We start from the raw sequence: 22,659 nt of genomic DNA on the forward strand, positions 1-22,659 counted from the left end.
GTATTTGTATTCCTTTAAAAGTACGTTTATTATTGTATTGAAATCGGCAAACAATACCATATATGTGGCATAGGAACTATAGAATATTTGAGCTAAAATTTATTATAGCTTTACTGTTGTTAAATATATAGGCAGAAGATTGTTGTTTTTAAGAATATTTAACTTTTGGAGTAGCTGCAAGGGTATCATCGGCTTCCCGAAGTTAGCTTTCTTTGTTGTTTTTAAAATATTACGTATTGGTTTATTTTAAATCGTGCTGTGAAAAACAAATTGATACTACTGACCTTTTCTTTCTGAGTTGTTACTAACTTTATTAGACTGTAATTTTCCATTTAAAATTTAAAGAACATGTCTTAGTCCAATTATTATTTTTCCAAAAGCTGCAGTTCCACAAGGATTTCTAAAGAACTGGCATTAGTTGACGACATTACCGCCAGTTTTATTTGAATAGCAGGTGCATCTATCGATAGGCACTATCGAGCAGCTGACATCCAGTGGACTCCTATCGATAGATCGTAACCGAGCGTGATTTACGGAAATGTGAGCACTCACTTTGCTATTTCGTTAGGGAGGACGTTCGTTTTGCTGCGCACCAAATCTTTTCGGCCCCCAATGCAAATGCAAAACGCTTTCGCGGCGTGTGTAGTGCATTCAAAATTACCAGTGACTCGACGGGATCCGTAGTTTTCAGTGCTGTGCCTCCCCGCAATCGGTTTGACCTGGATCCAACGGATACGGAAGAAACTCCAGCCTGGGTTGGGCGCAAATAAATCGATCGTTGACGCGGTTTAAATCAAGGTAACCGCGCCATCCATGAATGAAAGCATCTTCTCCCACAAACGTTTCCGCCTTTGGGCAACGCTGCGGGTATATTGGTTCACCTTGAACCCAGAATTGCAGATGGGGCCCCATAGCAAACCCGATCCCCTTTGTTTGTGTGTATACCTGCGCCCCTTCCGCATGTGTGCATAAACATGAACGCCCACCCACCAGCGAAACAGCTGTTCCACCGTTTGCCGTCCGCTTTTCACGCTTTTCAAGGCAAGCGAATCGAAAAAGCGGAAAACGCAGATAGCCCTTTCTTAATGGGGCGCTACTTATCGCACACATGGGCGGGGGCGGGGGCGGGTGTTTATCAGGGGGGCGGGGCCGTGGCAAGGCGAAGGTGAAAGTCACCAGCTGATATCGGCCAATCGCCTGCAAAACCCGTTATGCAGAGCAGCTGTTCGACGCCAAGTCAGTGGGGCAAAATCCCCATTGCAATACTTGAGAAGTGGGTTTACTTCACAACGGCTTCACACCCCGTTTATATCCGGACACTATTGCAGACCGCTATAAATTGGAATCGTTAGCGGCACAGCTGTAAAACCCAATTGACGATTTCTTTGTTCGCTTGCAGGCTGCACGACACTCGGGGGCTTTTATGTGATTACTACTATGAAATTGGATGAAATTGTTGCATGGTAAGCGAACAATACTCCATTATTCTCCGGATTATCTAATTCTCCGCTTTTGTGGTTAGGTACCAGAAGAAAATCGGCACCTATGACAAGCAAGAATGGGAGAAGACCGTCGAACAGAGGATTTTGGATGGCTTCAACAATGTCAACTTGAAGAACACAAAGCTGAAGACTGAGCTAATCGATGTGGACTTGGTTCGCGGTGTGTTTTGTCCCAACTCGCCCTAATAGTGCTGTTTACTAAACGATATATTGCAGGTTCCACCTTCCCCAAAGCCAAGCCCAAACAATCACTGCTCACCGTGATCCGTCTGGCCATTTTGCGCTATGTCCTGCTGCCTCTCTATGCGCAGTGGTGGGTCAAGCAGACCACGCCCAACGCCTTTGGCTTCATCCTGATCCTCTACCTCACCCAACTGTCCAACTGGGCCATCTACGTGTTGCATAGTAGTCGCATAGTGCCGTCAGTCTATGACAATCCGTTGAACGGCACTCTTCTCCATGCACAGGCAACTGGAGATGGTTCCGATGGGGATGCAGATAAGCAGACCGAGGAGCATGTCGACCTGCTTAGCGCCCTGCTCATCCCGTGCGCCCTAAGCCTGCTGATCAGCCTTATCCACTCGCAGATCGTAGCCACCAACACCGCCACGGGTGGTTCAGGCGGAACCAGCAAGAATAAGCTGCGGCGCATCTCCGTGAGCTGCGTAGGAGACAAGGCCTCGAACCGCGAGCATCGTGTGCGACGTCGCAAGAAGTTTGTGCGGTAAGTGAAGAGTATGGTCTTAGATGCCATTATTAATATCCTTTCTCTGCAGCATTCGTCCAATGGAAGCGGATTTGTCCCAGGCCAGCAGCAACATTTCAATACCAACCAGACGCAGTACAGCCAGTGCCATCGAAGTGCTACCCAGACCCGTCACGCCTTTGGCCTCGCCCACGGGCACCTGTGGCACCGTGGTGCCCGATCCCATCCTGCTGGCCACACCACCCCCCGTTCTAATCAGGCGAAGCAACGAAGAGGAGACTTATCTGACCACCACTGCCGTCAGCGCACTACCGCAACCGCTGGCCGTCACAGACGCGCGCTTCGATCTCAGCAGGCAGACGGGCGGAGCGGCCCCCGAAAGCCCCAAAAAGCGCAACGTCAACTGGCACACGCCCATTCAGATCTACGCCACATACGAGCGCACCGAGCAGCCTTCCTCTAGTGGGCTCGGCGGAGAAAATCAAGTGGAAGCGGATGGAGAAAACAGTGTGGGGTCTCCCAGAACCGCCTACCAGTCGCGCCGCAGTATTGGCGAGGATGATGGCTTCGAGAGCCTGAACGGAAAGAGCTCCAGCGGCGAGGACAACAACCACTCGCCTCTGCCCAATAGTGGGACTAATGCCGTGCCCCCAGTTCCTGTCCAGAGCAATCAATTGCGCCTGCGTCTTAACACGGCAAACAGCAGCTCTAACAGTGCTCCTCCTCCAGCGGAGAAGAAGGCGCAGTCGCGCGGCAACGAGTCCACATCTAGTTGCGCCGAGTCGGACGAGTGCGATGACGCGGACATCATATCCAGTCCTGCTTCGGCCTGCAATCAGGAGTGCACCACCTCTGCCACCGACTGGCTGGGGGTGACTACCAACAGCGAGGACTGCAGCTACACCTCCGACCTTGACCACTCCGATGGCGGCTTGAAGCACACGGCCTGCAGCGACGAGGATCCTGGCGAGCTGGACATCACGCCTACCACCATACTTAACCCCCACAGCAGTCTGGACCGAAGTGAGTGCTAGAGCTTAGTTCCTATAATTATATTTACATTTTGCCTTATTATCATAATTCCATATACTTACCCCAGTTAGCTGCACAATTTGGGATCAGCGCGACGCCAAAAAGGCGCAGCTTTCCGTGCTGGAGATAGCTTCTTGCATAATTGAACGCGTGGACTCGATGGGCGAGGCCAACGACTACATCTACATAGGCGTGGTGTTCTCTTTTCTGCTCACACTAATCCCCATCTTCTGCCGACTCTGCGAGGTATGTACCTAAGCTAATGTGTTGGCAGAAAATTATAATATGAATATTGTTAAACGCATTCAGGTCACACTCGGTAGCGACGCAGAGAAGGCCAGTGAGATAAGCTACCTTTACATGCCGCAGCTACTGTGGGAGAAGTCGTCGTCCTCGTTTTTCACCCTGCTGGGCTTTGCCTTCGGCGATACTCAGTGGGAGCGCACCGTCCTGGCCCTTGGCTTTGTGCAGCGCCTTTGCCTGACCAGCATCCTATTCATTATATTCGCCGTTGCAGAACGCACCTTCAAGCAGCGCTTCCTTTACGCCAAACTCTTCTCTCATCTCACGTCATCGCGTCGGGCTCGCAAGTCAAATCTGCCGCACTTCCGCCTGAACAAGGTGCGCAACATCAAGACCTGGCTGAGCGTACGATCCTATCTGAAGGTGAGCTTAGCATATCCACGCATTTCTTGAAGCAAGTATTTAATTATGATCACCCATAGAAACGCGGTCCGCAGCGATCGGTGGATATCATCGTTTCCGCCGCCTTCATAGTGACCCTTTTGCTGCTGGCCTTCCTAAGCGTCGAGTGGCTGAAAGACTCGGTGCACCTGCACACGCACCTTACACTGGAGGCCCTCATGTGGTCAATCACAATCGGGATCTTCTTGCTGCGATTCATGACCCTGGGCCAGAAGATTCAGCACAAGTACCGTAGCGTGTCGGTGCTGATCACGGAGCAAATCAACCTGTATCTGCAAATCGAGCAGAAGCCCAAGAAGAAGGACGAGCTGATGGTGTCAAACAGCGTGCTCAAGCTGGCCGCCGATCTGCTAAAGGAACTCGAAACACCATTCAAGATCTCTGGCCTCAGTGCCAACCCATATCTATTCACAACCATCAAGGTTGTCATCCTGTCGGCCCTTTCGGGCGTGCTAAGCGAGGTTTTGGGCTTCAAGCTGAAGCTCCACAAAATCAAGATCAAGTGAATCATGCAAGGCGCAGATGCATCATATTTTTGTAGTACAACTTTTTCGAAACGCTTTAAGAGAAATCTACAACTACATCTAACTCTAAATTAGCTAAGTTAATAAATTTAAGCAAGCCAATGTTTATGCTTGTCAAGTGATTGTTTAGCTCCGTTAACAAGCCCACTGCTGACTACGTAAATCAATATAAATTAGTATTTACCATCTAGAGCGACCTGCACAATCACAAATCATGTTAACTCAAATTGTGTAATGAATCGTATCTAAAGTTCATAGAACTTTTAGCATGGAAGCAATGCACCTTTTCGTAGTTGGCTGTTTTTTCTGTTACACAGTCTCAAGTTCAATTCCTAAAGCGGTCTCAGCTAGAGTGTTGCAATTAATAAATGTTAGAAAACCAATAAATAATGTCGTTTCATATCGATCAATATAGCTAATCTATAATGATAATAGTATAATATAACATAAAAAATAAGCTCAAATTGTTTAGAAGATTTTAATAATTTAAATATGTTTCGAAAATCATGTTTTTCTGTAGACACACAATGTGTGCCTTAAATTCTTAAAAATTGCTACAATTTTTTTGTTAGCCCGTTTTCATAGAGCAAAATATCTAACAAGCAGAAGAAAGAGTTTCGGACTCAAATAAATGTACATACATATTTATTATTGATAGGGATCAATAGCCGTTTAAATAAATCCCTGTCCGTCTGTATGAACGTCGAGATCTCTAATAGCTAGAATAATTTTTAAAATAATTTTTTGCGTAAAAGTTTTAAAAAGCTCTGATAAATATATATGTACATTTAAACTAAATTTCAACTAAAAGTATATACAAATTCGTATGAAAGAAATTTCTTAAAAGGTTCTTAGTATTACGATTTTTTCGGTAAACAAATAGGAAACCTGTTAACAATTTTTGTTTTCAACCCATTTTCCAAAAACTCTCTAAATTCTTGAGATATAATAAAATATAGTTGTCTCATTTGATAAATTTAAACAAATTTACTCAAACGAACAGACCAAATTGAAACGAACCAATTATTTCTTTGTGTGCAACTCAACATCGATTTCTTTTCGCAAACGATAGTTGCCGCTATCGCGATCGACCAGCTGTTGCTGTGTTTGTTATCGCTATCAGCTCGCCCGCACAAAACTGACGTAACATTCGGCCCCACTCGCGTGGTAAAAACAGCTTTTAACTCCCGTAAAAATCATCCCCCCTAAAATGATCCGGCTGAATGGGCTGTTAAGGAGCTCCTCGAAGGTGCTGCGCAGCCAGGTGCGCTTGCTCCACGTGGGCGAGGCCAATGTTCTGCCCAGCGAGGTGGACAAACAGTCCGCCGAATACAAGGTACAGATAAACACTCGACTATTTACGTGCACGATCTGAAATCACAGTTTTCCCCCAGGAAAATGCCAGCGAGATGGGGAGATTGGTTGGAGAGCTGCGCAACTTCACCAGCCAGGTGTTGCAGGGCGGCGGGCAGAAGGCCATCGAGCGTCACACCTCGAGGGGCAAACTCCTGGCCAGGGACCGCATCAACCTGCTCCTGGACAGAGGATCGCCCTTCCTGGAACTAAGTGCTTTGGCCGGACACGAGTTGTACGGCGAGGAGGTGGTCAACTCCGGCGGAATCGTGACCGGAGTGGGACGCGTTTGTGGGTACGTTCTGTTGCATCACAGTTTAAAGGTTTTAAGCCTCATTTTCTTAAAACAGAATTATGAAAAAAGTTGTTTAGTTTGCTTTTTTTTATTTTCCAAAAAGTTTTAAATAGAGATCCCTAATGTTTTGAGAATACAAAACAGTACACTGTTTTTAATATTCCTAAATAAGTTTTTTTTTAGATTCATATATTTCATGGCAATTATAACTTAATTAGATATGTACTTTTATTAATGTAAAATTTTCTCTTTAGGACGGAGTGTTTGGTAGTGGCCAACGATGCCACGGTAAAGGGCGGAAGCTACTATCCCATCACCGTGAAGAAGCATCTGCGCGCCCAGGAGATCGCCCAAGAAAACCGTCTGCCCTGTATCTACCTAGTGGACTCGGGTGGCGCTAACCTACCGCGCCAGGCGGAAGTCTTCCCAGACAAACTGCACTTCGGACGCATCTTCTATAACCAGGCGAACATGTCGGCCCAGGGAATTCCCCAGATCGCCGTAGTCATGGGCAGCTGCACGGCTGGCGGAGCCTACGTGCCGGCAATGGCCGATGAGAGCATCATTGTGAAGAAGCAGGGAACCATTTTCCTCGCTGGCCCGCCATTGGTGAAGGCAGCCACTGGAGAGGAGGTGTCCGCAGAAGATTTGGGAGGTGCGGACCTGCACTGCAAGACCTCGGGAGTCACGGACCACTACGCCGTGGACGACGAGCACGCATTGTATCTGGCTCGGCAGATTGTGAGCAACCTGAATCTGCCCGCCACGAATGCCTACAACGATCAGCTAGTTCACTCCAGCCAGGACTGCTTTCAGGGTGCTAATCCGCCAGCTGTCATAGAGGAGCCGCGTTACGATCCCCGCGAGCTGTACGGCATTGTGGGCCCCAACCTCACCAAGAGCTTCGACGTTCGCGAGGTGATTGCCCGCATCGTAGACGGAAGTCGCTTCACGGAGTTCAAGAAGCTGTACGGCGAGACCTTGGTGTGCGGATTCGCGAAGCTCTATGGCCACACGGTGGGAATAGTCGGAAACAATGGAGTGCTCTTCTCGGAGAGCGCCCTTAAGGGTGCCCATTTCATTCAGCTGTGTGCACAGCGCAAGATACCTCTGGTCTTCCTGCAAAACATTACAGGTTAGTAGCTCATAAACATAGCTAGTCTTCAATATTCTGACTCGCTTGACCTAGGTTTCATGGTGGGACGCGACGCTGAGGCGAATGGTATTGCCAAGAACGGAGCCAAGATGGTCACAGCCGTGGCCTGCGCCAATGTGCCCAAGTTCACGGTGATAATCGGCGGATCCTACGGTGCCGGCAACTACGGCATGTGCGGGCGGGCCTACTCGCCGCGGTTCCTCTACATGTGGCCAAACTCCCGCATCTCCGTGATGGGAGGCACACAGGCGGCTAATGTTATGGCTCAGATCACCCAAGACCAGCGCAAGCGAGCTGGCAAGGAGTTCAGCGAAGAGGAAGCCCAAAGGCTTAAGGCACCCATTGTTGAAATGTTCGAGGCGGAGGGTTCACCGTACTACAGTACGGCTCGCCTATGGGATGACGGCATCATCGATCCGGCCAACACCCGCCAGGTCCTGGGCCTCAGCCTAAAGGCAGCCGTTAACAATGCTGGCCAGGACACCAAATTTGGTGTCTTCCGCATGTAAATTTGATTTGCTTGCGAATGAAGGGAACTCTGGATGCATTTAAAGGCATTTAATGCCAGCCGTTATGTCGAAACTGTTGCATTTATTAGCGTTAAGTAATTTGTTAATCGTGTAATTTACCACCAAGTGTTTATTTAAAAAAAAGTCGAGGAACAGGTCGTGAACGTAAGTGTAGAATACTTACTCAATGGGATCAGATAATTGTAAATCAATGTGTTACTGAAACAGTTAATGTTTTTTTTGTAATCCTTAAAAAATTATACATTTATCCGAAACGTACGATAAATTTATCCATATTTACTGATTTTAAAATTAACAGTGTTTATTTTTTGTAATATTCCAAGTCTAAAAACGGAACTGCATTTATTAGTATTAAGAATGATTTTTTTAGTAAATTCATTGTTATATGGTAATTGTACTCCTTCTTTTTATATTTCGTGAATAGCTAATAATAACAAAGCTTACTTAACTGATTATTTGCCGCTTTTGATAAGAGTGTTGCTAGTTCTGGAAGTAAGGGTAGTAGTACCCCTCGTATTTATGTTCTTCGAAAACTGTTGTTTGAATTTTTTAATTAAATAAATGTTTAGTCGAATGCCCTAAAGTGAAAATTGGTACAATTCAACCTTACATGTTTGTACACCTCAAAAGATTTTCATCAAAAATGAGAAAACTATTCAGTTTGTTTAAAAAAAAGCTATAAATAATTTCTAATAATGTGCGCGTTTAGCACTTGACCAGGTCTAAATAGGGTCAAGGAAATGGTAATATTTTGTTCGCACTTATTACAATTTTTTATATAGTTTCATATTTTAAAATACATTTGAAAAGTTTTAAATATAACAGTCAAAATGCAGAGATTCCGCCGCGCAACATCGCCCATCTCTAACTCCTATCGATAGCCCTCCATGCGGACCTGCGCTGGGCGGCCGATGCATCAGTGTACATTTTACATCCCTAGCGCTCGCTCGTTTGCAAGAAGACGGTTCGTCATTATATTTGCATTTCTTTGTTTAAAGTCCAGCAATTATTTAAAACGCCCTCGGCCTGAAGGACTACGACCAACTGAAAAGGTGAGTTTATCAGAGGATCTGAGGATTTACCGGTTGACTGTGCCACTGCGTCCGTATGAGTCAGGGCCTGTGTATGAGTTGCGTGTGTGTGTGTGTGTGCGGCTTCTCGACTTTTTCGCGAAAAAAAGAAGAGAGCAGAAGAAATGGCAAAACCTAGAAGTAGCGTCAGCAGAAAAGAAAGTTCATCGGTATGTGGCGCAATAACTTAAAATAACTTTGCCGAAAACTTCAAGTGCACACTCGGACGAAATTGCTGTACATTGCGGAGCATCCGTGCGCCTGTGTGCGTGCGTGTTCGTTGTATATTTAAATGTCGCCTGCTGCTGTTTCCTCCTCCAAAAATAAAATTCCCTATCCTGGTTGTGTGCGTGTGTGAGTGACTATCATCTTAACGTGCGAGTGTGTGTGTGTTTGTGAGTTCTTGCCACAGCCGCAAAAAAAAAAGAGGCCGCAAAAATTCCGGTGCAGTGTGTAGTGGCTAAAGTGCCCAACCCCCGATGGCATTAACGTCTGGAAAACGAGGAAAAGCGGGGAAACCATGTTTTCTGGGCTCTTTCCTGTTTCAGGTGTTGTTTCAAGCCTCCACTTCGATGACGTCACTCCTCTACGGTTTATCTGTCAAACCCCCGCATTTCAGAGTGTGTGTGTGTGTGTCCGTCCAGCTACCAACAATTCTCGGACTTGTTTTGTTTTCTTTTAGCTCGAGTTACTTCTTTTATTGGCTTAATTGAAATCAGCTACGCCGACGCAGCTTTCTGGCCTTTTTGTTGTTCCAATCTCTTGCCGGTTTCTTTTCGGTTTCCCCACTCAAAAATAAAAAGCACTCAAACGCTCTCACGCGGATTTGGCTTCATAATATTGGAATGTTTATTTGTTGCTCAAACAGCTTACTGTCGCTGACACACTTCCACCCTGCTTCAGCTTGAATCACATTTGGAAATTTGAAATATGGACAAAATATGAACGACGTTTTAACGGCGCAGTGGGTTAGTTAGATTGCAAGGCCCCGTTTTGGGCACTAATCCCCATTTTTCGCTGCTCTTTTCCGTTTTCCTGGTTCTGCTTAATTAGTTCGCATTCAACTTCCGCTGCACGCGCCCACACTCGCACACATGCATACACTTACTTATCGACAGCCACAACAAGATACACTGAAAATAATACTAGAGGAGGTCATCCATTCAGTTGTTACTCATAACAAAATGGCAGATGTCAATGACTAAACAATTTGGAATTTGCCTCACAACGTTTTGCACATTAAAACAGTTTCTTAAAAGTTAGACCTCCAAAGAGCGTCTAAGATTTCAAACATAAATAAAGCTTTTTGGAGAATATTTATTTATTCTCTTTTTATGAGACGTATCAGGTGGTCTGTATGAAAGCGGCGCTATCGAAAAAAAAACATCCGCTGTTCAATAAGATTATGGTCTTTGGATTGGCCTGTTGACAAGGCACTAATAATCTCCCAGATAACAATCATAAAATAGTCAACAAATATTAGCAAGTCCACTGTTTTGAGTGAGTACTGTGACAACATTTATAGTCGGATACTATTTCGATATATGTATATATATTGAAAATCAATTCGAATCAATGGTAAATTTTGCATTGTTAAACAGACACTGGTGATATAATGTCGGACTTAATTTTTCTATGCAGCAAACTAATTATATCTACTCACCAAAATTGACAAACAAGTCATATAATGGAGCGATAAAAATAAAATCAATAAAGCAGTAAACAAACCAAGTAAGCGAATAGAATTCGTTGTTTCTTGTACTGCTGTGTGAGTTTACTATAATTAGTAAAGACCATAAAAATGCACATTAATAATAATAGTAGATTAGATCCAATTGACAGGACTATTATTTTTTGTATAATTAATATTTTTCGGAATTTTCCTCTGTGTACGACACCCAAGTCGTTGTATTTGGGGCATGGCTATTGTTGTGCCTTCTGCTGGCGGGGGGCACTTAAATCAATAAACTAGCAGCAAATCGCTCCGCATTTGAATTGGAGTTCCGCCCTTTCGGGTCAATGCACCCGGTACACTCGCACAGCCAAAAGGTGCCGAGGCAGAGTTTTACGGAAACTCGGAAAGGCACACGGCCTAAGTGAGTCGGTGTATTTATAGTCTGGCTCCCAAATGCCGGCTAATTCTTTATCTCACTGGCCCACGTTTGCGTTGCCCATGCTCTATGTTCCTGCTGGCCAGGCTGACATTGATAATGCCAATGACGCGGTCCATGGGTAATCTTCATCTTCGAGAAAGGAACGACGGTGGCAGCGAAGCGGAGCGTTGACGACGCATCGTGGCAGCGCACAGTACAAGTTCATTGTTCGACCGTTCCAGTATCCGCGGAGTGTTTTCTTTCGATTTCTTTACCATTTCGCTTGATTGCGGTTTATGCTCTCGTAAGTATTCGAGATGGGTCTGAATAACCATTATCTCTGAAAGCTGAGAATAGTATCCGCAGCGATATATTCAGTCATTATACCCTTGCAGAGGGAAATGTAATTTCATTCTGAAGTTTACAAAGCACTGAAAAAGAAATGTTTGATTATTTTAAGCATATATGTGTATTCTTGGTCAGCACCACCAATCGACTCGTTCTAAACAAGTCACTCAAGTTAATGTTATTACAGATCGCCGCATATATATATAAAAATACCTCAAAATATAGTTATTTTAAACGATTTAAAAAATTGATTTATGAAGATTAAACAAGCTGCAATAGAAACATTAGTCGGAAAATCATACAACTTCCTATTTAAAAAAAAAATAGTCCATATATGCATAGTCGATTTATAAAATAATACATTTTGATTAGGCTGCTAGGGTATATAAACTTCGGTCTTCCGAAGCTTGCTTTCTTGCTTATAAAAAGAACTTACAACAATTTTTAATTGCTGTAAGTGGTGTTTTTATACCCTTGCAGAGGGTATTATAATTTCAGTCAGAAGTTTGCAACGCAGTGAAGGAGACATCTCCGACCCTATAAAGTATATATATTCTTGATCAGCATGACTAGGCGAGTCGATCTAGCCATGTCCGTCTGTCCGTCTGTCCGTCCGTTTATATGCAAACTAGTCTCTCAGTTTTAAAGCTATCTGCATGAAACTTTCCCAAAAGTTGTCTTTCTATTGCAGGTAGTATATAAGTCGGAACGAGCCGGATCGGACGACTATAGCATATAGCTCCCATAGGAACAATCGGAAAATAAATGAAAAAAATTATAACTTTGCTGTTTTTTAATTTTTTGTTTAGTTCTTCGACATATAGCAATGGTTAAATAATTCAGAAATTTGGTTTAAATTTCATCAAAATCGGACGACTATAGCATATAGCTCCCATAGGAACAATCGGAAAAATAAGTGAAAAAAAATTATAACTTTGCTGTTTTTAAATTTTTTGTTTTGTTCTTCGACATAAAGCAATGGTTAAATATTTCAGAATTATGGTAAAAATTTCATCAAAATCGGACGACTATAGCATATAGCTCCCATAGGAACAATCGGAAAAATAAATGAAAAAAATTATAACTTTTCTGTTTTTTAATTTTTTGTTTAGTTCTTCGACATTTAGTAATGGTTAAATATTTTCGATTTACGGTTTAAATTTCATCAAAGTCGGACGACTATATCATATAGCTCCCATAGGAACAATCGGAGAAATAAATGAAAAAAATTATAACTTTTCTGTTTTTTAATTTTTTGTTTAGTTCTTCGACATTTAGTAATGGTTAAATATTTCCAATTTACGGTTTAAGTTTCATCAAAGTCGGACGACTATATCATATAGCTCCCATAGGAACAATAAAAATATATAAAATAACTATCAAATAATTGAGCTGCAAATCATCATAGCTTCAATGTTTTTAAACATATACGCAGTAAATCATAATTTTAATGTTTTCAAAAATGTTTAATTATTGCAATAGCTGCAAGGGTATATGAACTTCGGCTTGCCGAAGTTTACTTTCTTTCTTGTTTGGTGGTAATTTTAAATACATGTTTAGGGTTTTTGTTTATTTATCTCCATAAAATTGTTATTTTAACTGCATATAATGTAGTATGTACATATAATGTGGTCAGTAACGGACCATTCTTAAATCTTGTTTCTAAAAACTGTCATATGTATATTTTAACAAAACACAAATTAAAGGGGCCACATTATTCAAAATTCGATTAATTTGAAAACATATTACATTATTAGTTATAGAACGTGAATTCGTGAAAACTCGTATAGTACGGATACAAAAATTACCCATAGACTTTGTCACTGCTCCAAATTCCACAAAAAAATGATTTGCAAAGAAAAAATAAAAACAGCAAACAAAAGGCAGGCCTTGAAAATGTTGCGTTCAGCTAAGAACTATACATTTGAATTGCCAGTTGGTCTTGAGTATTAAAACGAATCAAAAGAAAAACAAAAGTAACTTTCACAGTTTTTTTTTTATTTTGCATATTTAGTCCTAGCAAAAAAAGGATAGGTAGAGGGGCGTTTCAAAGAACACATCGGCCCTAAACAGATAGCTAGCTAGGTAAGTGCATCGGATGTGGTGAATACTTGGACAGTTTATCATTCTCATTCCGGGAAGAAAGATAATTCGATTTTGGTTTGGAAAGGCCTTTCGTGTGGCTTTCCACTCCAGAGCCAAACAATCGAACTTCTCGGCGATAGGCCAACCCGCCAAACTACTTTCGTGGAACATATTTTGCAGATTGGTGGAGTGAGTGAGTGTGCAACGGTAACATGTCCAATAACAATCATTTGGCGTTCCCGGTTGCCGTTTGCTTCTGCTGATGATTATCGTGATCTTGATATTGAGCACGCACATGGGACACGCTTCAATGCACCCAGAGCCAAAACAATTATTAGCTGGCGCAATTAAAAGCCGTTCATGGTAGCAGCACTCCCACACGGGACCGTACAACCAACCGCCCACAGAGCACTAACCAGCCGTTTGCATCTTCGTTTCAGAGCCGCTCAAGTACCCAGAGGACACCACCAAAATGGCTGTAAACGTGTACTCCACAAATGTGACGTCAGAGAATCTGTCGCGCCACGACATGCTGTCCTGGGTCAACGATTGCCTCCAGTCGCAGTTCTCAAAAATCGAGGAGCTCTGCACGGGTAAGTGGGCAGTGGAATCGTCTTAGTCTTTTAGGTACTTATTGGAATCAACCTACGCTTCCACTTCTAGGTGCCGCATACTGCCAGTTCATGGACATGCTGTTCCCCAATTCAGTGCCCGTTAAGCGTGTCAAATTTCGTACAAATCTGGAGCACGAGTACATACAGAACTTCAAGATATTGCAGGCGGGCTTCAAAAAGATGTCTGTGGATAAGGTAATGCTTGCTCACTTCGAATATATTCGTTTCTTTAGAGATTTTTTTATTTGATTTGAACTCACACAAACCCAAAACAAACCTGAGAATGTAGAGTGGACATGGGCACGGTACAGTGGAAGCGCTTAAAGCGAATAGCTTCGCTATGAGCAGCTGTCTACTGTACCAATCAACTTTTGTATGTTGTAACTAACTACGATTTCCGTTACAAATCAACAACACAACCACGCAAACAACAACGACCCAAGATCATACCAGTTGACAAACTGATTAAGGGCCGCTTTCAAGACAACTTCGAGTTCCTCCAGTGGTTTAAGAAGTTCTTCGACGCCAATTACGACGGTCGCGAGTACGACCCGGTGGCGCAGCGGTCCGGAGTCAAGCTGGGCAATGGCAACGGACACGGCAGCAACGGAGGCAGTGGCGTGGGCAGTAGCAACAACGATCTCCACCTGATGCACCGCCGGCCAATGCAGGCGCCAGCCGGAAGCAGCCGCATGGCACCACGAGTCATCGCTCAGAATGCTACGGGTATGGACTGGATCTCTCGAGGCCACGAACTCCGGTGTTGGGACCGAGCCATTTGCTTGCCATTTCCTTTTGAGTTGCGAAGCGAACGAACGTGAAGCACGCAGCAGGACCAGGCAGAACTGGGATGGCACACCACACAACTCCACACAAAGTTACAAAGCTACACCCACCGCATTGGTCTTGAGCAGCAGGAGCACCAACAACTACCCAACATGCACACATATTCAGTCGCATCACAGCACAAAGCACACAAGTCGGAGGATCTATTGTCCCACATTCAAACCCACTAACCCCTCTTCATCCTCGTACACAGTGATGGGAAACACCTTGTATTTGTTGATGACAGTTACCAAACTAAATATTTATTGGAATTCAATTTATTGGAAGTATTAGATGCACAAATTAGGCGAAGGTTTTTTTGGATTTGGCTAAAATTATTATATAATTTTTTTTCTACAACCTTTCCCATCACTGCTCTTACCATTGCGAAACGATTCATTGATGATTCGCAAAGGTATATTCTACTGCTTTGGCTTGCCAAAGGGTTTCCTGTTTGTCCCCATATCTCATGCTGTGTTTTGTTGATCCTTATTTTGTTCCCAATGCGTTTGGTTTCACCACACACTCTCTCACCTGTCTGCATATTTCTCACCCATTTTACTTTTAGATTATACCCATTGACAAATTGATCAAAGGTCGCTTCCAAGATAATTTCGAGTTTTTGCAATGGTTCAAAAAGTTCTTCGATGCCAATTACGATGGCAGGGAATACGATGCCAGCGCGGTGCGCGAAGGAGCCCCCATGGGCTTCGGTTCGGGAGCGGTTAAATCTCTGCCCGGCACGGCGGCCAGCGGTGTGGCCAGCAGCTATCGACGGGCCCCAACGGCAACGACGCGCCCGGCGACGACGACTGCAGTGAAGCCCTGTATGTTGGTTTGGTTTGGTTCCCTATTTGTATCCTTCTATCGCTACCTCTCCTTTCATTATCATAATGCACAATCCACCTGATCAGACAGTTGTAAATACCGCATGCCAATATATCCAAGATACTAAACGCACATCATCCTGCCAGTGAACACAAACACAATATACGAATAGCTAAGCTGTCTGTGCTTCACGTTTGTTGAATTCTCAAGCTTCCTTATCCGCCTCCGGTTTATTCGCCTACTAACCTCGCCCTGTTTCGCCCATTAAAGCAGTCTCCAAGGTGCTGCCACGCACGAACAACGCTGCCCCGGCCAGCAGAATAAATGCCGGAGCCAACAGCACGGGCACGGTCAAGAAGAACGACGCGGGCAACGCGGTCAACAATCAGCAGATCGAGGAGATGTCCAACCAGGTGGGTGATCAACTAGACATTAAGCAAGAAACAGATAATAATGTTAAGGATCAGGTCATGGACATGCGTATTAACCTCGAGGGATTGGAAAAGGAGCGTGACTTTTACTTCTCCAAGTTGCGGGACATTGAAATTCTGTAAGTCCCGAAGCCTAAATGTTCACTTCTGAACACCGCGCTAACTGGTCACCCATTTCTATAGTTGCCAAGAAGCTGATGACGGCGAGGCGCATCCGCTCATTCAGAAGATATTGGACATTCTATATGCGACTGAGGTAGGACATGTCCGTACACTTTTTCGCTCGGCCTAGTCACCGCTTAGACTATATATTCTTGAATTTCAGGATGGCTTTGCGCCGCCAGACGATGCACCACCAGAGGACGAGGAGTATTAATTTAAGACGAGAAAAGCAAAAACCAACCCACGAAATTCATTTGCTGCATACATATTCAAAACATAGGTCAAGAAGCAAGATGAAGGGGACAAAAATAAAGTTTATTAATTAGACAGGAAGCAAGGAGACGTTGTGCAAACAAGAAGACTTACGAGTGCGTAAAGTGTTTAATTCCCAAAGCCCAGGTTGACAACAGGAGCGCCAAGTGATCAAATCGTTATTCCTCTTCTCATTTCTTTGATTTAAAAATGAAGCTGATAAAATTGTCGAGTCCGGGAATTATTTTTATATTATGCAGATCTTTAGATTAAAAATTATGCCCGCGAACGTTATCCTGCGTCCTGCTGTTGCCGATGAGTGTGAACATCATTACCAATCATTTCATATGTAATTTGTTTGTATTTTAGCGGAATAAACGAAACCTAAATCTCACACTATCTAATAGAAAGCCAGACGTCACTTTTCAAAATTCTTTGTTACGTACGCAAAGACCTATTTAAGAAAATTGTTTCAAAATCTCGGATTAGTTTGTCTTTGTATCATACGCTTTACACAACCACAACCAATTTAATACATTTATATTTTTTCGTATAAGTTGAACTTTTGCATTTGCTGACTTTAAACGTTTTGAGTGTTGTATGTAGTGGATCAAATGAGCCTAATTTGTAAAATCTGCAAAAATATTTAACAATGAGATGGCATTCATCAAACTGTAACTCGTTCTTTCAATTTCTATTTTTAAATAATTGGCTTCATAACAAAATGATTATATAAAATAAGTGATTTTTGCTCTCGATTTTTTTAAGTTCTATATTTATGTGTAAAAACAGGTAGAGCTCGTTAAAAAGTTTGAATAAAAGCGAACATCTTTCTATTTTCTAAACCCATTTTTGATTTTTGGCTTCCTAATTTTACTTTCAACGGACGAGTGCTCCTGGCCGGAAACTTTTGTGAAAAACACTGATCCCACCCTCCTCATTTACTGTTCTCTGATCATTGTAAATAATTTGTTAAAGCTTGTAACACACTAACTATATACACATAATAGTCTACATGTGCTTTCATCAGACGCAAATAAAATGTATTTAAATGTGCTCATACACCACTAGGAAGCATAAATAGGGTGTATCACTTACGTTCTATAATCTAGAATAAAAAACATGTGTTGCTTGAATTCAAAATTAATGCATTTCTCATTTTCCCCACACGATTACATCGACGAAAGCTAGGAGCTAGAAGCTAGAAGCTAAAACTATTTAACGGCTGCCTGGATGTGCGGTTGCTTGTGGGTGCCGTCGCAGAAGGGTCTGTGGGTGGTCTGTTTGCAGTTGCACAGCCAGTAGTCCCCTGATTTCTCCACCTTGAAGCGGATGGGCCTGGCAAGTACGAAAATGCTTAAATAGGTTTATACTTTTGTAATTGTCGCACTTACCTCTGCTTGATCTTGAGAAACTCGTTTTTGTGCATACCATCGCACAGGGGCTGAGACTTGGACTTGCCGCACAGGCACCAGCTGTAGGTTTTATCTGTGGGGGTCGCGAGTTGTGGTTATGTAAACACAATCACAGATTTTAGCTAAGTGAGATGAGTGAAACGTACCTTTATCCAGGTGTAGCTTGAAGGGCCGCTTGTCGAAGATGGCTCCGTTCTCCTTTTGCAGTACGGCCGTTTGCTTGTCCTCGAGCAGGTTTTTGGGTATTGTTTTGGCGGAGTCCCCCGATTGCGCGTTGGAGCTGTAGCAGGCCTGCTGAATGAAATATTTGATATTTAGTGGATGATTATAACCAGCTATTAGCTTACCTTTAGCATCCAAGAGGCTCGCAGGTTTCGTCTCAATATTATTGACATGTTGCGGCTGCTTTATTTATTTTCGTTATTTCTTCTAGTTGCACTATCGCAAGTATCGATATTAAAGATTGTGCTGTATTTATCGATTGTCTGGTCGCACTTTTTTTGCTTTAAAAGTTTTATTCTGTCACATTTTGATGGTTTTACTAAGCGTAGTTGCTTTATTAACTGGGCTTGCATTTTTTCTTATTTACTTTTGTTCGAGAAAACGGAATATTTAAACAGCGCAGCCAGCGTTGCCATACCTCAGTTTACAGTGCTGTATAACGGTAAAGCAGCATGTTATCGAAACTTATTTTTATCGATGCTCCATCTGTAGTTATCGCTGCCCAAGGTCGCCGTTTTAAAATTCGACTTCACAATTTCAGAATCTGCTGCGCTGATAAGCAGAGATATGATTCGGATGCGTCTAGTTTGCAGCTATGGCTGGCTACTATCATAAACGTTCATCTGAATGAAAGCTCGTTATATACCCAGAACCGACTATGAATTCTAGCTGACAGACACACACGCCAGATACTTCAGATAACGCCGTTTATCAAGCGGCCCCGTTAGACAAGCTGATTAGACTAACCGCCCGGAGATTTTCTAAGTAGTATACTTTATTTTACAATACAAATACTACATTTGCGGGGGTGCCTTAGAAATATTTTCCAATAAATCTCAACCAAGGGTCAAGATCGGGATCCCACACACCTCTTTCACGTTGAGTAAACGATTTAAAACCAGACCAACAGTAGGTTTCGAAACAATTGTTCTTAAAGAATAAGCAAATTAACTCCAAAACTCAATTAAAGCCCTTGAACTTCTGGCACAGCGGCGGCCAGAAATTTCTGAAACGCCCTTCGGATGGAGCCTAGAACTCATCGTGGAACGGGTAGTACTTGTGACCGGCCATTCCGGAGAAGGGCACCGTGCGCTGCCCCGTGTGGTACTGCTCCATGCCGGCGACGTCCTCCGGACTCAGCTCGAAGTCGAAGACCCGGAAGTTCTCCTCGATGCGCGACTTGTTCGAGGACTTGGGCAGTGGCACCACGCCCAGCTGGATCAGGTACCGCAGGCAGATCTGGGCCGTGGTCCTCCCGTACTTCTTGGCCAGCTGCTGGGCGTGCGCGTCGTAGAGGAACGGCGGCCACTGGCGGGCGGGCTGGGGACGGGCCAGGGGGCAGTAGGCGCAGATGACCAGGCCGTGCCGCTTGGCGTGCTCCCGCAGCTGGCGCTGCTGGAAGCCGGGGTGGCACTCCACCTGGTTGACCACCGGCCGGATGCGGCAGTGGGCCAGCACGCGCTCCGTCTGCGCCGCATTGAAGTTGGAAAGGCCGATGCTGCGCACCAGGCCCAGGTCCACCAGCTTCTCCATCTCGCGCCAGGTGTCCAGGTAGTCCACGTCCGTCAGCTCCAGGGTGCCGTGAACGTTACTGTCGTTGTGGAACTTCTGGCCCACGGGCATGTGCATCAGGTAGAGGTCCACGTACTCCAGGGCCAGGTTGCTCAGGCTCAGGCGGCAGGCGCGCTCCACCAGCCCGGGGTCGTGGTGAATCCCGCCCAGCTTGGTCGTCACGAACACCTCCTCGCGGGTCACCATTCCCTCCGCGATCTTCTCGCCGATCGCCCGGCCCACCTCCGCCTCGTTCTCGTAGACGAAGGCGGTGTCCAGGTGCCGATAGCCCACGTCGAGGGCGTGGCGCGTCGAGTGGTACGCGTCCGACTCGAAGGACTTCCAGGTGCCCAGGCCCAAGATCGGCATCTCGCGCCCGTTGTTCAGCCGGATGGTGGGAGCCAGATTGGTCATCGTGTCGCTGGCGCTGATAATTAACGCTGTGCAAATTGGACGCTTCTGCGGCGATGTGGTAATTATGGAGGAGCAATCTCTGTCCGCTCCAGCACGTCGAAGGTTTCGCGGGCAACTGTTGGCCCGCTCAGCCGGTTTCGATGATTTTGTCACGGCGGCCGAGCAGCTGCTGTGTCATCCGGTGACGTCATGGACACCGCGCGGTTATTCCCAAGCAGCAAGAGCTTTTTTGAACTGAGCTTTAGGCGCGCAATATCAACAGGTAATCGATATTCATTCCACATAAATCGATATTTGAATTTGCTTTTTTTTTTGGTTGAGAAACCGCCAAAATGTAAAACAACTTTATTTTGCTAATTCCACCGATTAATTACTATATTAGACAATACTTTACCGACATCTCTTTGTTTTTTAAATTTCGGATGATCCAGTCCAAAGATATAGTGGTCACCTCAAAACGCCTTATATGAGAGGAGCTCCCGGAGATTAGCTGAATAAATATTTTTCCCAATAGTTTGTCTTAAAATACAGTTCAAATATATGCTTACAAAAAATATTAGATAATTCAATTTAATAATTCCCTCAGAATGTTTTTTAAAAATTCGTTTTTTTTTACCTTCTATCTGTATATAACCCTTAAGGGGTTAAACCCTTTTAACAGTTTGATAGCCTGCTCGATGCATCGTCAGTTTTTTGTGAGTAGGTCGAGTTGATTGCCATCAACAAATAAAATGAAAAGGAGAATTGGTTGAAGGATTAAATAAATATTTTTTTATTTATCCATTTTTATAAAAATTCTTATTAATCTTTGATTATCTGCCAAAAAAAACACAAACCACTTGTGAACATCTTACGAAATGGTCCAGCCAAAGACGATTAAACTGATCGCATAAAAAAGTAACAAATAAAAAACCTATTTTAGAAACGAATACAAGCAACCCAAAATATTTGACCACCGCCAAAAATGATACTCACAATGTGAGATGTTATACTCGTCGCGATTTTTGATTTGTATCTGCTCATGCACTCAATTTTAAAAGCTGAACTGTGTTTTTTGTTTATCGAATCGCTTTAATATAAAAGCTTATGAATCATAGATTTACGAGAAGATGAAAAAACTAGGCTGATCTTGTATAGCGATCAAAGATAACCAACAAGTAAACAATTGTTTGTGTTAATATTGTGTATCGCGAAGTTTGGTTTAAGTTTGGATTAAGTTAGTTAGATTAAGTTACTTAAATTAAATTAAGTCTTTGTAACTAAACAAGAAGGAACAGTATAGTCGAGTGTCCCGATACCCTGTTAATAATTTCAATAATAATTCAAAATAACGTCCATCTACATGTTACATTATTTTCAACAAATTCAATATACCCTTTTGCTTTATGAGGATCGGGCGTAGTAATATTATTTTTTTCCAGAACTATACCACGTTGGAATAGAAATCCAACAGGTAGAGCAGTGACACAACTATCCTTCTCAACAATATAACATCAAATTGGGTTCTAATTTTTAATCACAGGTATCTCTTCCTTTCAATACGAATAAAAAACAAGTGGCGCTCGCTAACACATAAATCTTTATTTGAATATTAGTTGAGTTCAAAATGTTAGACATTCAAAGATACATGCTGGTTTACAATTAGTTTCAACATTTAAGGGTTACCTTTAAAATATTTACTCTGCTTTGCATAAATCTCACTTCGCTCATCGCAATATGGGTATACAAGTATGTAATTAGTATATGTAATCAGGAGTACGGTTAAAATATCTCTGGTCTGCTGCACAATATGCACGTCTATATTATGCTCGATGGAATTAATTACTTCTAAGTGGGTTGTTGGTGTTGTCTTCTTACTGTGAGCTCATGGGAGCCGTCTCTTTCATCCCGTATTACGAACTATTTATTCTATTTTGCTATATGGTAGGTAAGTAAACTTCAAGATTGTTTTGCGTTAGACATGTAAACACTGATTTGAACATTGGGTGGTTATTACTAGTTACGGCTCGAACATTTACTGACTGATTATGACTGATTGGCAATAGCTATATTTCGGTAACGGAGGTATATACGTATAGCATGAATATATCTGTTTGTGTACATCCGTGAGCTACCCAATGATGTTTAATTTATGCAAAGTGCTTAGGTAATATTTGAGAAATTAAAAGTTTATAGAGTTATGTTTTGAGATTGTCAAATCGAATCACAAGTAAAATTTGAAATTTTCCCTTTTTGGAGTAGTTGCATATTTAATATATTGGTATATATATATATATAGCATTTATATCTGTATTATTGAAAGTGCACAACAATAACTATAATAGTTGTGTATTGTTGCTTTTACTTTATAATAGCAGTACTCAAAAATATAGAAATATTTTTGGTTTTGACACATAACGGTTTCCGCTTGCTGGAAACGATTGCTTAATACTATGATAGGTACTACGAACTATATGCTAAAATGATGGATCCGATAGATAAATATTTAATACACAATTTGATCTTCTCGCCCTATTAATGCTATTAGAGTTGGTTTATTTTGTCAA

General features: G+C 43.1%; 5 protein-coding genes across 11 annotated transcripts; 3 read left to right on the plus strand and 2 right to left on the minus strand.

Moving 5' to 3' along the window:
* Positions 1–531: 531 nt before the first annotated feature.
* Positions 532–4,856, plus strand: LOC108145116 (protein phtf). The gene is made up of 8 exons (XM_017270327.2): positions 532–798; positions 1,400–1,463; positions 1,523–1,662; positions 1,719–2,226; positions 2,279–3,231; positions 3,308–3,486; positions 3,550–3,906; positions 3,966–4,856. The coding sequence occupies exons 2-8, from the start codon at positions 1,438–1,440 to the stop codon at positions 4,449–4,451; spliced, it is 2,649 nt and encodes an 882-aa protein (XP_017125816.1). The 5' UTR covers positions 532–798; positions 1,400–1,437; the 3' UTR covers positions 4,452–4,856.
* Positions 4,857–5,577: 721 nt separating this feature from the next.
* LOC108145121 (probable methylcrotonoyl-CoA carboxylase beta chain, mitochondrial) lies at positions 5,578–8,386 on the plus strand. Its single transcript, XM_017270331.2, has 4 exons — positions 5,578–5,805; positions 5,864–6,117; positions 6,372–7,252; positions 7,307–8,386. Exons 1-4 carry the CDS (start codon positions 5,680–5,682, stop codon positions 7,780–7,782), a joined length of 1,737 nt encoding a protein of 578 aa, XP_017125820.1. The 5' UTR covers positions 5,578–5,679; the 3' UTR covers positions 7,783–8,386.
* A 327-nt stretch (positions 8,387–8,713) lies between these two features.
* Positions 8,714–17,356, plus strand: LOC108145110 (microtubule-associated protein RP/EB family member 1). 6 transcript variants are annotated; one of them, XM_017270307.2, is made up of 8 exons: positions 8,714–8,855; positions 13,840–13,992; positions 14,063–14,208; positions 14,457–14,739; positions 15,937–16,079; positions 16,134–16,216; positions 16,281–16,362; positions 16,423–17,356. In XM_017270307.2, exons 2-8 carry the CDS (start codon positions 13,872–13,874, stop codon positions 16,471–16,473), a joined length of 909 nt encoding a protein of 302 aa, XP_017125796.1. In that variant the 5' UTR covers positions 8,714–8,855; positions 13,840–13,871; the 3' UTR covers positions 16,474–17,356. The 6 variants fall into 6 exon arrangements, with proteins under 6 accessions (XP_017125796.1, XP_017125799.1, XP_017125800.1 ...); XM_017270310.2 differs by having other exon boundaries at positions 8,715–8,855; positions 16,281–16,353; XM_017270311.2 differs by lacking the exon at positions 14,457–14,739 and adding an exon at positions 15,407–15,665 and having other exon boundaries at positions 8,717–8,855.
* A 286-nt stretch (positions 17,357–17,642) lies between these two features.
* Positions 17,643–18,398, minus strand: LOC108145111 (CDGSH iron-sulfur domain-containing protein 3, mitochondrial). Of its 2 annotated transcripts, none has more exons than XM_017270315.2 (4): positions 18,274–18,398; positions 18,073–18,217; positions 17,906–17,999; positions 17,643–17,849 (listed from the first exon to the last, which is right to left on the minus strand). In XM_017270315.2, exons 1-4 carry the CDS (start codon positions 18,319–18,321, stop codon positions 17,726–17,728), a joined length of 411 nt encoding a protein of 136 aa, XP_017125804.1. In that variant the 5' UTR covers positions 18,322–18,398; the 3' UTR covers positions 17,643–17,725. The 2 variants fall into 2 exon arrangements, with proteins under 2 accessions (XP_017125804.1, XP_017125803.1); XM_017270314.2 differs by having other exon boundaries at positions 18,073–18,220; positions 18,274–18,393.
* Positions 18,399–18,905: 507 nt separating this feature from the next.
* Positions 18,906–20,250, minus strand: LOC108145122 (aldo-keto reductase family 1 member B1). Its single transcript, XM_017270335.2, has one exon. The coding sequence runs from the start codon at positions 20,111–20,113 to the stop codon at positions 19,178–19,180; it is 936 nt and encodes a 311-aa protein (XP_017125824.2). The 5' UTR covers positions 20,114–20,250; the 3' UTR covers positions 18,906–19,177.
* Between the last annotated feature and the right edge of the window lie 2,409 nt (positions 20,251–22,659).

Source organism: Drosophila elegans, unplaced genomic scaffold (genome assembly GCF_018152505.1).
Source record: "Drosophila elegans isolate 14027-0461.03 unplaced genomic scaffold, ASM1815250v1 contig_133, whole genome shotgun sequence".
Classification (NCBI taxonomy): domain Eukaryota; kingdom Metazoa; phylum Arthropoda; class Insecta; order Diptera; family Drosophilidae; genus Drosophila; species Drosophila elegans.